The 14,809-nt window shown below is 43.1% G+C and overlaps 1 protein-coding gene across 3 annotated transcripts in view; it reads left to right on the top strand.

Annotated features, from left to right (window-relative positions):
• DISP1 (dispatched RND transporter family member 1) overlaps window positions 1-14,809 on the top strand; it is a 138,210-nt gene that overhangs the window by 113,461 nt on the left and 9,940 nt on the right. For all 3 annotated transcript variants that reach the window (XM_037069551.1, XM_037069552.1, XM_037069553.1), the window contains 5 exons: window positions 3,149-3,178; window positions 10,326-10,449; window positions 11,258-11,385; window positions 11,721-11,818; window positions 14,307-14,404. In XM_037069551.1, coding sequence (XP_036925446.1) covers window positions 3,149-3,178; window positions 10,326-10,449; window positions 11,258-11,385; window positions 11,721-11,818; window positions 14,307-14,404 — 478 coding nt within the window. The remainder of the gene's footprint in view (window positions 1-3,148; window positions 3,179-10,325; window positions 10,450-11,257; window positions 11,386-11,720; window positions 11,819-14,306; window positions 14,405-14,809) is intronic.

Raw genomic sequence — 14,809 nt, 5'->3', positions numbered from 1 at the left:
AATCGATGGGTGCGTGGTCATATAATAGATGTAGAACTCTGCAAGTCCTTAAAACCATTAACTTGTATACTTACTAGGAATTAATTACACGGTATGTGAACTATATCTCAATAAAACTATTATATTTTAAAATCAATATGTCATTACATTTTGGAATATTATAGATTTTGGGGTAGATGTTGCCGGCCACTCGAGGGCAGTGGCCACACTTCCCCGTCTCCACGCGCCTCCACCTGTGGCCCCAGGCAGCGGTGTTTCCCAAACCCGTGCACACCAGCTGGGCTTGCTTTTGTAATTAGGTCACTCAATTAAAATTCCAAAATAATCCATTTATGTCTACATTCTAAAAGACAAAGTTAATTTTTTTGGAAAGAACACTATAGACTTTGGAAAGACTAGATAAAGGCAAATTGCTGTGAAAAAAATTGATATTGGATTAGGCAGGAGGGAGACAGTTGTAAAAGATTTGGAGGGAATCGTCAACATAGAGGTGTGTATGGTAGGGGGCATACTCAGGATACGGGCAGGTGTCCTAAGTCCTCCAGAGAGGACACTGCCAACCGTGGCACCTGGTGCAGCTGCATGAGAAAGCGTGGCAGCTGTGTATACGTCTATGTGACAGTTTTTTTAATTTTTTGCTTCAATAAACCTCCTTATTTATCATCAGAGTCATGGTTCCTGCAGCATTGAATGGGAGCACCTCTGCTAATAGGATTTAGAGGCACAGACAAAATCTTACAAAATGTAGTCAGGTGGTGAAGGAGCGTGGGATTGACAGATGAGAAAGGGCTGAAGTTACAAACTGCGCATGTGTGTTACCAGAAGGAGAGAAACAGAAAACGAAATTTACCTGCATGAATATTTATATTCCCATGCTCTTGCTCTCCCAGCAATGACTGCCTTCAGAGCCTGAGAAAAGTAACAAAAGATGCTCATTCATTCATCCAACAACTTGTGGTCGGATATTCACAAAGGGCCATGCATTGTCCTAGGTTTTGGAGATGGGAAAACAAATAAGATATGGTCCTTCCCTACAGCTTTAATGTCTTTTTCAGCTTTTAGAAATGAATCCTCTCTCCTACACTTATATGAAAAGAATGCCGTTTTTGGTATTCTTCCATAAGGATGTGAATATTCAGTCTCTTGCTTGTTCTCAAAGCACCAAGTTAGGCTGTTCTTACTGGAAACCCTGACTTGAATTTCCACATCTTCCCCAAGAAAGGGTACTTCTTCTCCCGTATGACAGGTTAATGCTTTATGATGATCTCTGTGTTGTTGGTTTTCTACCCCCCTTGGTTTTACAGACAGAAACACACAGGACAGAGAGCAGTAAATGAGGCATCAAGAGATAGGAGTCCTTAGGCAGCTCTGCCCCTAAGGCCCGAATGACCACAGACAGACTGAGGCCATCGCAACCACGGGACTGGGGCGGAGTTGAACTCTATTCTCTGGTTGCTTCCAGTGCTTACAGTCTCTGAGGCTGTTCCTTCTCCTTGATTTTGATATTTTAATGGACTCAACATTGCTAATGAGGACATGGGAATCAGGCATGAAGTTTGGAGCATATGCCTCTTTCAGAGACAGGTTAATACCAAGTACACTCTGGAATGTAAGCTCCGTGAAGCTTGGGACCCAGCTGGTCTCACTCAGGGCTGTATCAGCAGTTAAATAACTATTTTTTAAAGAATGAACTCAGATATATTAGACATGTGAATGTAGAGAGAAAATAAGAAAGAAAACTTGAGATCTCAAAATATGGTTCTTTACTACTGGAAGAGTAATAGCTTGAAAGTAGAAAGATTAGAAGACAGATTTTTGCATATTGCTTTGTTTCCTCAAAGTATGGGGCAGCCTGGTGCGAGATTGCAGGTTAGTAGATTGTACAGGTTGGAAATGTATTCGTTTATTCTGCAAATATTTAAATATCCTCTATATCAGCATATGGTTATTGAACTTTTTTATCTCATGACCCTTTTACGCCATCAGAACTTCTTAAGGACCCAAAGAGCTTTTTGTTTGTATGGGTTATAGCTGATATGTACTACATTGAAACTGAGAAATTCGGAATATTTAATTTGTTAACTCATTTAAAATAACAATAAGCTCTTTACATATTAATATAAATAAAATTTTATGAAAAATAATATATTTTCCAAACAAAAAATAGTGAGATGATTAGCACTGTTTCACAGTTTTGCAATTCTCTTTGGTGTGTGGCTTCATAAAAGACAGCAGGATTCTCCTCTCCGCTTCAACAGTCAGTCTATTGCAATGTGCTGTTTGGCTAAAATATATGAAATTACCTAGAAAACAATATAGTATATGACATTAAATAGAAAATCCAGCCTTATGCAGGTGTGGAGTTTGAAAAGAGAGGGTCTGCAGACCACACTGTGAAAACACTGCACTTGGGAACAGGGAGACATGAGTAATGAATTTTGTTTGTTCACCAAATATTTACTAAGTGCTTACCATGTACCATTAAATTGGGGGGGGGGGAATCTGGTAAGAATAAAGAGTTTGGAGGTTGGTGTTGAGTTGGCTTTGGAGTTTCTCTAGATGACTTAGGCCCCATACGGACTGGTGATGGGGTACAAAGGCCGAGAGGGAATAAAAACACAGGGTGTGGGAAGAGCCGGTTGAAGAACGTGCCCATACTTGTTAAAAGTAGTGGTGGAGTCAGACAGTAAGAAATTGAAAGGCGGAGAAGTGGCTCCTCCGTCTCAGAAAAGGGATGTTTTTATACAAGAAAGTACCAATGTCCTGTTTTTAAAAGGTGTTTGGAGGATCCTTGATAAGTAAGGTAGTGGCTCGGCTTGGAGACAGGGATGTGGATTCTTGTAAGAGAGATGAGTGAGTCTGCACCTGCAGACCGGGGACGGATGCGCAGCGTGGCTGACCCCGTTAGGAGGGTGTACAGGTGCTGCATGCTGCCCAGTGGCGCCAGCACCCTCGCACGTGGTGGACCAGATGGCCAACTCCCACTGTCGGATCCAGGTGTGCTGAAACTCTTGGCTGTCTTTTTTCCAGCCCTTCCCAGATTCTTCCAAAAGGAGCAAGAAGTAAAATGTTGAACACATACATACTAAGCCTTTATGTGACAGTGCTCTTTTTTCTGATCGTTTTTCCTTTGCTTTTTTTTTTTCAGACCATCCAGACCTTTCAAGTTACCAAAAAGGTAAAGTAATTTGAATCATCATACTCGCCAACTATCGTACTTGCATGCCTTTCCCCATCTAGTATTTTCTCCCCATTTTGCTGTTATTTCCACCTTCCTCGTCATATCTTTATGAAGGAAAAATAAATTTCCCCTGAGTTGGCTGCTTGAGGAAGTCTTGTATCTCTAAGAGCAGTTCTAATCGCCAGGTAGCTTGACGGCCTTTCAAGTCCGCTTGTGTTTAATCACATTTGCCTGATTGTTTTGTGCTCCTTCCCAGAATGGATTGGCTTCTCGGTGCCCTACTGGTTGAGAAGAGAGATAATATTCTGCCAACTCCCATGGCTGAATTCGTGGCACATTTTTTTTCCAAATAGGTTAGCTATGTTCCTTCCTAAAAAGCCTGTTGCTATATGAAGATGGAGGTATTCTTTTACATGGAAATTTAAAGTTCTGTGTTTTCAGTGGAAGAGCAACATTTTGAATGGATAAGTTTCTGATAAGAAGTATTGTCTCAGATGTTCCAGGTATAACAAAAAAGCTCTAAGTGATCTTCGAAATTCACTTGCTAAAAAAGCTCAGATATCTAACCCCCAAGCCTGTCTTAGGAGAATGATCTTGTTTTTGCAGGAAAATGATGACATAAACTTTAATATGCATGAATTCCTCTGCCATTTAAAAGAGTGTTTATTTTTTTTAATTTTGGTAAAATAGGCACAGCATAAATTTACTATTTTGACCATTTTTAAGTGCTCAGTTCAGCGGCATTGAGTACATTCACGTTATTATGCCGCCATCACCACCATCCCTCTCCAGGACTTTCTTTATCTTGCACAGCTGTAACTCTGTCCCCATTAAAGATTACTGTTGATTCCTCCCTCCCTGCTGGCCACCATGTCCTCCTTCCTGCCTCTGTGAACTTGACCGATGCCTCATATGAGTGGACTCACACATTTTACTCAGCATAACGCCCCAAGTCACCCATGTGGTAGCATATGGCAGAGTGACCTTCCTTTTTAAAGCTGAATGACATTCCATTGTAAGCATAAACGACATTTTGTTTATCCATTCTTGCAAAAAAAATATGGAAAAATAAAGGGAAGAGGTTATTTTATCTTTAGAGGGGAAGGGAAGGAGAGAAGGAGAGAAACATCAATGTATGGTTGCCTCTTGGGAGTCCCCTGCTGGGAACTGGCCTGCAACCCAGGCATGTGCCCTGACTGGGAATCAAACCGCGATCGTGTGGTTCGCAGGCCCGCGCTCAATCCACTGAGCTACGCCAGCCAGGTATACTGACAATTTTAAAATCCTAATTTCAGTATTTACACATATAAATGCAACTTCTTAAAAAAGAAAATGCCTTGACTTCTGCCAAGATGGAGGCATAGGTGGAAACACTGTGCCTTCTCCCACAACCAAGTTTGAATACAACAAAAGTTTTGGAGAACTAGGACACACCCAAAGACCAGAAAATGGAATTATACGGAAGTCCGACAGCTACGAACCATTCAACGGGGAAGGTAAGAGAGGCGGAGCCAGCAGCGGAGCTGGGTCGGGCAGGACAGATCCCCCGACCTAGGAGCGCAGGCAGCCCGGAACCAGTCGGTGTGTGGGGCAGACTGACCGCGGTCGCACATTCGCGCACAGTGAGACGGACCACGCAGGCCCCAGGGGGCGAACCCAGTGGTGGAGGGCTGACAGCGGTGGCACACTCTCGTGCAGTGGAACGAAATGTGTGGGCCTGGTGACGGTGGTGGCTGCGGTGCCGGTGGGGGTCTCGGCAGCAGGCGGCAGAGGGAAGCCATTGTCCCTCTTTGACCCCGCCCCCACATACAACGTCACAACCCAGCAACTTAGTGAAGTGCCCCGCTCTAGTGAACACTTTAGGGCTCTGATCCTGCTACGGAACAGGCACGAACAGCCCAAAAGATGGCGCAAGAAGAACTCAAAGTCCCAGAGCCAATAACTCTAAGCAACCAACAGATTGCCAGGCTCTCAGAAGCCCAATTTAAAACACTATTTATCAGGATGCTCACAGAATTGGTAGGTTACAGTCACAAATTAGAGGAACATATGAAGGCTAAACTAATTGAAATGAAGGGAGATGTCCAGGAAACCAATAGCGATGGAAAGGAAACTGGGACTCAAATCAATGGAATGGACCAGAAGGAAGAACGAAACATCCAACCAGAAAGGAATGAAGAAATGAGAATTCAAAAAAATGAGGAGAGGCTTAGGAACCTCCAGGACATCTTTAAACGTTCCAACATCCGAATTATAGGGGTACCAGAAGGGGGAAAGAAACAGCCACGAGTGGAAAACGTATTTGAACAAATAATAAAGGAGAACTTCCCCAGTCTGGCAAAGGAAATAGACTTCCAGGAAATCCAGGAAGCTCAGAGAGTGCCAAAGAAGTTGGACCCAAGAAGGAACACACCAAGGCACATCATAATTACATTAGCCAAGACTAAAATGAAGGAGAGAATCCTAGAAGCAGCAAGGGATAAGGGGACAGTCACCTACAAAGGAGTACCCATCAGACTGTCAGCGGATTTCTCAAAAGAGACCTTACAGGCAAGAAGGGGCTGGAAAGAAGTATTCTAAGTCATGAAATCCAAAGACCTACAGCCAAGATTGCTTTATCCAGCAAAACTTTCATTTAGAATGGAAGGACAGATAAAGTGCTTCTCAGATAAGGTCAAGTTCAAGGAGTTCATCATCACCAAGCCCTTATTATATGAAATGCTAAAGGGACTTATATAAGAAAAAGATGATGAAAAATATGGCTCCTGGCTGGTGTAGCTCAGTGGATTGAGCGCGGGCCTGCGACTCAGACGATCGCAGTTTGATTCCCAGTCAGGACACATGCCTGGGTTGCAGGCCAATTCTCAGCAGGGGACGCATGAAAGGCAACCATACATTGTTGTTTCTCTCCCTCTCTCCTTCCCTTCCCCTCTAAAGATAAATAAATAAAATCTTTAAAAAAAGAAAGAAAAATATGAACAGTGAAAGGACAGCAAACACACAGTTATTAACAACCACACCTAAAACAAAAGCAAACCAAGAGGACAGCTAGATCAGGAGTGGAACCATAGAAATGAAGAACACATGGAGGGTTAGAAACAGGGGGGTGGGAGGAGGAGAAGGGGGGAGAAGGCACAGAAAATAGCATAGATGGTAGGTAGAAAATAGATAGGGGGGAGGGCGAGAATAGTGGGGGAAATATAGAATCTTAAGAAATTGAGACACGTGGTTATAAACTAAGGGGGGGAGAATAGTGGGGGAGGGAGTGTGCGGGTGGAGGGGAATGAAGGGGGGGAATAGGACAACTGTAATGGTATAATCAATAAAATATATTTAAAAAAAAAAGAAAATGCCTTTTCTAGTTCCCCTTTCCCACCCTAGCTGGGAGTAATTTCTTCCTTCATTGAATTCACAAAACATTTTGCCTGTCCCTCTGAAAACATGTCCCTGCTTACCTGGTCGCATAGGTATTTGAGTACCTGTCTGATTTTCTGTATTAGACTCCAAGTTCACTGAGGGCAAGATCCGTCCATGCCTGCCAATTTTTTATCTCCTGAATTGCCTGCCTCCTTACGATAGGAATCAAATTACTGAATGAATCTATTGTCTTGCAGTCAAGAAAGTTCGGTGTCCAGTTTTCTGTTGTGAAGATTCTTAGGTTTCAGTCATTCTTCCCACCAGATTGATAGTTGATGCCGCTGTTTTGTAGGTAAAAGTGCCTAACTTCTGGTTCGTTTGAAAGAAAACCTATCCATTTAAAATAAAGCAGGAGTAGTTGTGAAACTGGAAACCTTAGGATTCCTAACATTCTGAAATGCTTACCTTTAAAGGATAAGAAAGAAGGAAGAGTTATTGAGGGAAATAGGAAAGGAGAAACCCGAGATGAGATTTTTAGGAAGGGGTAGCCAAGGGGTTAAATATTGCTCAGGTCCAGAAAGATGAAAACCAGGACCAGTTAGTTGATTTTGGCAGTTTCGGGAGAGTCGTGAGAGCAAAACCCCGGCTGGAAGGGGATTAAGGATTGGGTGGTTGGTCAGGAAAAGAAGGCTGTACGTGCAGGGCACTTAACACTCTGTAGCATGGCTGGCTGTCTGCTCAGAAGGGAAGGGGAGAAAGAAAACAGTGTGTCCAGAAAGGCATGGAAGGGCAAAGAACAGAAATTGTAGACTAAGAAAGGAAAATTCACTATAGAGGGTTTTATGGTAACACAAGTGGCCCATTTAAGAGAGGCCCCCATATGATGTCACTTGAGCATAAGTTCGCCCTATGAGACACTTAGTTTATTTATTTTAACAGTTATTTCTGATCTGGCTCCAGAGTAAACCCAACGTCAAGGTGGCTGGGAATCTATGGGTATATTTGGGGGACTTCCCATTGGATGCTCGTGAAAAGGCCAGCGTTGTAGTCACCATGGGGACCCGGGCAGCAGGCAGCATGTCGGCTGGCTCAGATCCGCACCTCACCCCCGAACCCATGCCGCCCGCTCTGCTCCTTCCCCTTCCTCATCCTAGAGGAGGAGGAGAGCCCTGCAGACCTGGGTTCTGCTGGACACTGAACCTGTTGAGAAGACAGTGTGAACCTGTGGGCCCTCACCTGGGCGGCCGGGACAGCAGGAGGGCCTCGGGGACTACCGTCACCTGGCCATTCACTGGAGAGGGACCACCCACTGTAACCCAGGTGTTGCAGAGGTGAACTACATTTACAATTCTGTTGCATCGTCTCAGGATTTCCAAACTTAGAACAGGCAGATAAAAGGCAAGTATTGTATGGTGTGCAGAAGAACATATTATAGTCAAAAGAGTGGTCCTTTTGAAAATTCTTCTCATGTACATGTGGTGCACTTTCCAAAGAAAATAATGTTCAAGTACTTCATTCTTTAAGCTTAGTTAGAATGTGTACCCTGGGCCCAGACTCAACAGGGGTGGAAGCAGGCACACAAACGTAGCAGTGAGCTTTTATTGGCCGTTTTTAATTTCCTTTACATCCCCGTTAATTTTCCTGCTTAACTCAATTTTTATCTTAATATGACAGCCATTGTCAGAGTTTCAGAGTGGGCGTGAAACTTCAGTTTCCCACGCAGTGCCCGTAGCTATGTGATACCCTAGTGCAGAGAGTAGGAAGACCAGTGTTGTGGCATTTCTGAGAGACACTCATCTGAGCAAACTTCACTCACAGGAGCTGAGGCCCCTCCCCCACCCGCAGCTGTTTTACGTGCTCCGGGTGGCGGTTCCATTTCTTCGGCGCGAACAGGTGTCTCTAGGCAAGGTTAGCCTGGGAATCACCTGTGGGAGGAAGAGGACTTGTAACGCAGTGAGGTTAACTGCATGTGGAAGGATTGTGCTAAAGTCACCAGCGCATCAAGTCTCCGTGTGTCGTCGATGCACATACGTCGCATGGAGCAGCGCTGCAAAATCCAAACCAAATGCTTCCCAAGGCAAGAAGAGCAGTTACCGCAGCAGGGTTCTAAGGTTGCTGAGCATGCGCGTGCAGATTCTTCAAGAGCACAGAACAAAAAGCCATTATGTGGGTGAATTCAGCTTCGGTATGAAAACTAGGCAAGTCGGGGCCCACTGCCCCCTATTGGTAACACGTTCGGAAAAGTGGGTAACTTCTGTTTCATTTGAAAGAAAATCGATCCATTTGAAATGAAGTGTAATGAGTAATTGTATAAGCCTGAGGCTGTTTTCATTTTGCAGGGCTGATGTTTGAAAGGCCTAGAATGTAAAAGGCCCTCTTTAGGTCTGAAACAATGAAGAGAAAGTCTCGAGCGTGCTATTGACCACGGACTTGCTTGCTTCAAAAGCAGTTTCTTTCATCCTAGTTTGCATTTGGTGGAGGAGGAAATAAAGTATAAAGAATGTAAGCAGTGGGTGTGTTCTAGAAATTCGAAAAGCTTCTGACCACTTGGTGTTTACATTTGAACAACCACGTGTTTTCATTCCATTCAGAATCATTGTTAGAAGGTTATTCCCTGTTATCTAGCATAATTTTTTCCCTAGTGAGTTTTTAAATCCAGAATTTAGTCTGGTGAATAATATTCAGACTTGAAGAAAAATGAACTGATAGTGTGGCTTAGGAATTTCATTTTTAAATTGAACTTGGGGAAGGTACCTTTGTGGCAGGTTGGCTTATTCGTGATGTCTTCTAACGAACTATAGAAACGATCCTTGCAAGTATAGTCTTTGATGTCTTTTATTTCTCTTGTGCTTGAAGCAAAAGATGATTTCATCGTGGTTAAGAGTCCAGGCCCTCAAGCCAGACTACCTGGGTTCCAAGATTTGGGACTTTTTTATTGAGATATAATTGAGGTAACATTAGATTAGATTCAAGTGTGCAACATAATGATTTGATATTGTATATATTTGCCAAACGAATACCACGATGAAGTTAGTTAACCTCTTAACACCACGCAAATTTTTTTCTTGTGATGAGAACTTTTATGATCTACTATTTTAGCAAATATGCCGTACAATATGATTAACTACAGCTGTCATGCTGTGCATTGCATGTGTTTCTTTTGTTTTTTTAATGCCTGGCAACTCTGAACATGTTACCTCACCTGTCCACGCTTTGCTTTCATCTCCGTCTAGATGATGTGTTTGTTCCAGCTTTGGCTAGAAGGAAAGGGATTGGTTTGTGGGACATTTGTGATTTTGTTGAGTTATTCTTACGATTTACACTCCATGAACCTGTTTGTGGGCTGAGTTCTTTTGCCAGAGTTTACAGAGTGAGAGTATGAAGAAAGAGAAAAGCCAGACAACCAAAGTTCTGGAAGAGACGGCAAGGAGTTTGGGTCCTCTGTTAAAATACATGTTCTTTCCACTTAGGGAGTGTAGATTTTAGAGTTTTCCTTCCCCAGGCGTAGATATAGACAAAAAACGTTATTTGTCAAAAAAGACAATATCCTGACTCCCTACAGCCTGTGCCACGTGACTGCCGCTCACCTCTAAGACACGAGAGGACAGTGACCTTGTTACTTCCAGTGACAACTCCATATGAATACTTACAATCTCATCAGATCTTGCACTGTTGAATACCTGTCCTGGGCCGGAAGTATGAGAATTGAACAAACGGCTCTCTTAGGGAGCAGGAATCTCTCCGGTGTTTTAAGAAGCCTGATCTGTGGTTTCTCTCTGCTCTGTAGCTACGCGGCCCTGATAGCCGACTGGCCCGTGGTGGTCCTGGGCATGTGCACGGTGCTTATTGTGGCCTGTGCTTTGGTTGGAGTGTTGGTACCGGAGCTGCCCGACTTCTCCGACCCACTGCTGGTAAGGAGGGCGGGGCCGGCAGAAATGGTTTCCCTGTGTGCTTTAGCCCAGAACCAACTCAGAAAAATTGGGTTAGTGTTACTTAGATCGCATTATGTTACTGAGGGTCCCATTTTTTCTAAAGCCTTCTCAAGTCCTTAGTATACACACCTCTCTTTCTGCCAAGTGAAGACATGCCTTGTCCATAGTCTCCGGTTCTTAAAAAGTCAAGCAGTGTGCTCACCATGAGGAATCTGGAAATTCTGCTTCTCAGTTCCCATGTTTAAGTTATAATAAAAAGCAAGAAATTGGAGAATCTTCGTACGACAGAAAGGTTTTCATTCAGTCTTTAAACTGTTCTCTGTTTCCCCTCAAAGAAGTTAGAGGAATTTCAGGATCACTAGGAGACGGCAGGGTCTCCTCTGAAGTAGATGTTCCCGTACAGTGGAATGATGAGGAAGAGGTGAGCGGGATAACGATGGCCTCTTTGTAAAGCATCGTTAGCATGTACAATATCCATGAATTTCACCATAATATTTCATAACATAAAAGTATTGACTTGAAAGAGAAGTCTCCCATAATTTTCTTCCCCTCTTTCCTGAGATGTGTAACAGAACAAAGAATCAGACTGGCGTGTCCCAGTAAACAGGTGATGGTGTCACGTCAGTTCCTCCTGTTTTAGTGCCGGTCACGTCTGGAGTAGCCGTGAGAAATGTCTGTATTTTCTGTTGAAAGCTATTCACCTTGAGGCTGCTTCTCCAAGCGGCTGTAACTGCCCCTAGCCTGGAATAAAGTACACTAACAGGAATTTGTGATTCCTTTGCCGTAGGGTTTTGAACCCAGAGGGACGACAATAGGCCAGAGACTGGTCACATGGAATAACATGGTGAAAAATACAGGATACAAAGCAACACTAGCCAATTACCCCTTTAAATATGCAGATGAGCAAGCCAAAAGGTAATTATTTATTAACTTTCAGACAAAACATTGCTTACTGAACTCCGCGTTTAAACACTGCCTGAGGAAAAAGATTCCGTGGAAAATGTGTGTGGCTCAGAATCTTGTTTCAATTGTCATCGTCACAGTAAGAGTTTGTTGTATGAGGATGAAAAAAATGAGGGTTTGGAGCTTTTTTTTCTTCCCAGAAGTGAGAAAATGAATGTCTGTGGCTTGTATTAATCCTTCTAGCTTAATTTCAAGTGCTCCGTAGGCCATGACCTTGAGGATGTTGTTACGGGCATGCGAACTGAAACAGCTAGCGCTTTACTGAAGGCCGACTTGTTCCGTTTCAGCCATCGGGATGATCGGTGGTCCGATGATCATTACGAAAGAGAAAAAAGAGAAGCTGACTGGAACTTCCACAAAGACAGCTTTTTCTGCGACGTTCCAAGTGAGTGGTATTCGTGGGGGATTGAGCCCCTCTGGGGTTCCCTGGCTTCTTAGCAGTGAACGTGATTAAAATCTGGACCCATAGATGTGTGTGGCTCATCACACAGCCTCGCTATCCCCATCTTCCTTAAAGAGGCTTTAGTTTAATTAATTTGTCCTCTTACTTCTCCAGGTCAGCCAGCCACTAATCTGAATGTATTTACCTAGAGCGAAAATGAATAAGAAAGAGATGATGAAGTTATAGTTAGTTCTTAAGGAAGATATAAATCGAATAAAATTCTTGACCTGGCCCAAAATTTCAAGTTGCTTTTTAAAATTCCTCCTGCTATTTAAAAAAAAAAAAAAAAGCTCAAGTAAAAAGTACATATTTTGGGACTGATCCCTGGAATACTCTACCGTATAACCCAAAATATATTTTTTAAACTTTAAGTCATTCTTAAAATGCATATATTGATAGCCTTCTCTGTGCCTGCCTTGTCATTAGGCATTAGAGGTAGAGAAATGACCAAAATCAAAGCTAGAAGTAAGTCCAAAATGTGAAGTGTCTCAGGGGACCTAGGTCATCATGCCAACCACTGAACAGTGAGGCTGGCAGCGGAAGACAGGAGGAAGCGATGGGGGTGGTGGGGAAATGAAGAACAATAGCTCCTTTGCAGAAGGAGCCCTCAAAGAGACAAGAGCCCAGATACTGGAAGAACTTCCCTGAGGTCAGGAATCCAGAGTTCAACGTTGGCAGCAAATTCACGAAAAAGCCTCTGCAGCCTAGAGTTGGCCTAACCGCCCTGCGGCCACCCTGGAGGAAGGAGTACGGGACCCAGAGGAAGCACGTACAAGTGTGCGAGTCATTGATTAGGCCTGGATTAGGAATGACGAATCGTGGATGTTACCTTCTGACAGTGAATATTAACGTGGCAGCTCTCTCTTTTTTTTTTTTTTTTTTTTGGCAGCTCTCTTGATTTCAGCTTTTTTGGTGGTTGTTGAAAATCTCTCTGCAGTGTGTATATTCTGATCACTAGAGGCCCTGATGGGCTCTTTGAGGTTTCTGGATCTTGCCAAGCCTTGGAGTCTTTGTTTGGAACAGGGTTTCACCATATAGTAATAGAGAGATAGCACGTGGACACCAGGAAGAATTTTATAGTGATCCCAGGAAGCATTGGAAGATTCTTTTTTTTTTTTTTTTTGTCTCTCATGGAAAAAAGCTGGGCTCTGGTTAGTTGCATGTTCTGGTTGTTTATTTCTCTCAGGGTGTTATATATATATATATATTGCTTAACCAGCATCTACCTGGTAGTTAATACCTTAACCAGGAAGAACATCAGCAAATTGCTGAAATATAGTCTTGTTTGTATTTCAGTAGTCAACACTAAATATTTGTCTCCTAAGTAGCAGGTTCCACCCTGAAAAAGTCAATTCCAACTCTAGTAAAATGAAACATTCTACAAGACTTACCTCTATGTGTACATCAATCCACATAAGAGAATAGCCATTTGATGAAGACAAGAGCTTACTAAAGAGAACTTCATAATCAGGAACAAAGTTCATCTCCTACAGCTATATTCCTAAGTCTGTAGGTGGATTTTCTTTGTTAGGACAGTGAGGCATTTTATATCGTGTAAAACTAGCCTACTTTGTTGGACTTGGTTCAGATTTGTTGTAACAGCTAAGGCAGCAGAAACCATATATCGTGAGCACCTGTTTTTTAATCACTGCATTTCATTCTCACAACTGTTTGAGACGGGTATTGCACTCTCCGTTTGACCAGTAAGGAACCAAAGCTCAGAGAGGCTGTGGGTTGCCCAAGGTCACCCCACTAGGAAATGACAGGACCTAGTCACACCCAGTTCTAACTCCAAAGGCCAGGCCCTTTCCAGAAATCACAAAACATCCCTTATTTAGAAACATATTTTAGTATGATTTTTAAGATATCTTTTCTGCACTGGTGTAGCAGAGAGAGCGGGCTCTCACCAAGGATGTGGGGGGTGGCCGTTACCCCCCCCTGGCCAGCAGTCTGCACTTAGTTACGTTTTTTAGTGCTTTTAAATTGATCACCTGTCGTCTTTCCTCTCCAGTTAGCTGCCAAAGAGAACATCCGTATAATCCATTCTTGACATTCCCTGGTGCATCGTTTTTTGATTTTATGTACCATTGTGGCAATGTGTTGGGAAATGAAGGTGCAGACGTTTAATTAACTGCCTGCTGAAAGTTCTTATGGCTGTTGCTTCCCAATTAGAGTCTGATCCAAAATGCATTTGTTATGAAACTCCTATGATTTTTAAGATGTAGTAAGTAGACAAAAGCTTTGTGCTAAGACAATATTATAGCATCACCTTTTTAATATATTTTTTTTCTCCTGGAATTTTTCGAAGGCGAGGCTCCCCTGCAGCTAATGAATTGTCCATGTGGTTTCCCAGCCTGTACTGCTTCTACAAGCCAAGTCTTATGAAATATGGGAATAATTTATAACACTTTTTCTTTTTTCCTATCACCAGGTGACCGATATTCCAGAGTAGTATTTACTTCCGCTGGAGGAGAGACATTATGGAATTTACCAGCAATTAAATCGATGTGCAATGTAGATAATTCAAGGGTACGTAAAGGAAAGCTGAAATGTGTGTAGTGCAAATAAGGCGATGTTTTTGGAACGCCTCTTACTGCTGAGCCCAGGGTCGGATGGGATGGGGGTACTTACGGGGCTGACCTGCTGAGGAGTGAACACCAGCAGGCCAGCTCCGCGGTCTCCTCAATCCCAGGATCAAAGCGTCCCGGTGTTTCCCCGCCCTGAACAGACCTTCTTCCTTTAATAAAGGACTTTTTTCTTTCGCTCTCCTGTTCTTTGTCCATGATAGTCTTTTGCATTCTTTCACAGCGGATTTCCTTTCAGGATAATAGTTAAGACTTTTTTTTCTTCTTTTGTCATATTTTCTTTCCTAATCTGCTTCCATTGTTCACTGCACTTCCCCCGAGGCAACTGTCAGCATCTTAATTACCCAGT

Source organism: Sturnira hondurensis, unplaced genomic scaffold, assembly GCF_014824575.4.
Source record: "Sturnira hondurensis isolate 20B ecotype Veracruz unplaced genomic scaffold, ASM1482457v3 Scaffold0018525, whole genome shotgun sequence".
Classification (NCBI taxonomy): Eukaryota; Metazoa; Chordata; class Mammalia; order Chiroptera; family Phyllostomidae; genus Sturnira; species Sturnira hondurensis.
The sequence above is the reverse complement of the archived record's forward strand: the minus strand, read 5'-3'. Positions and strand labels throughout refer to the sequence as shown.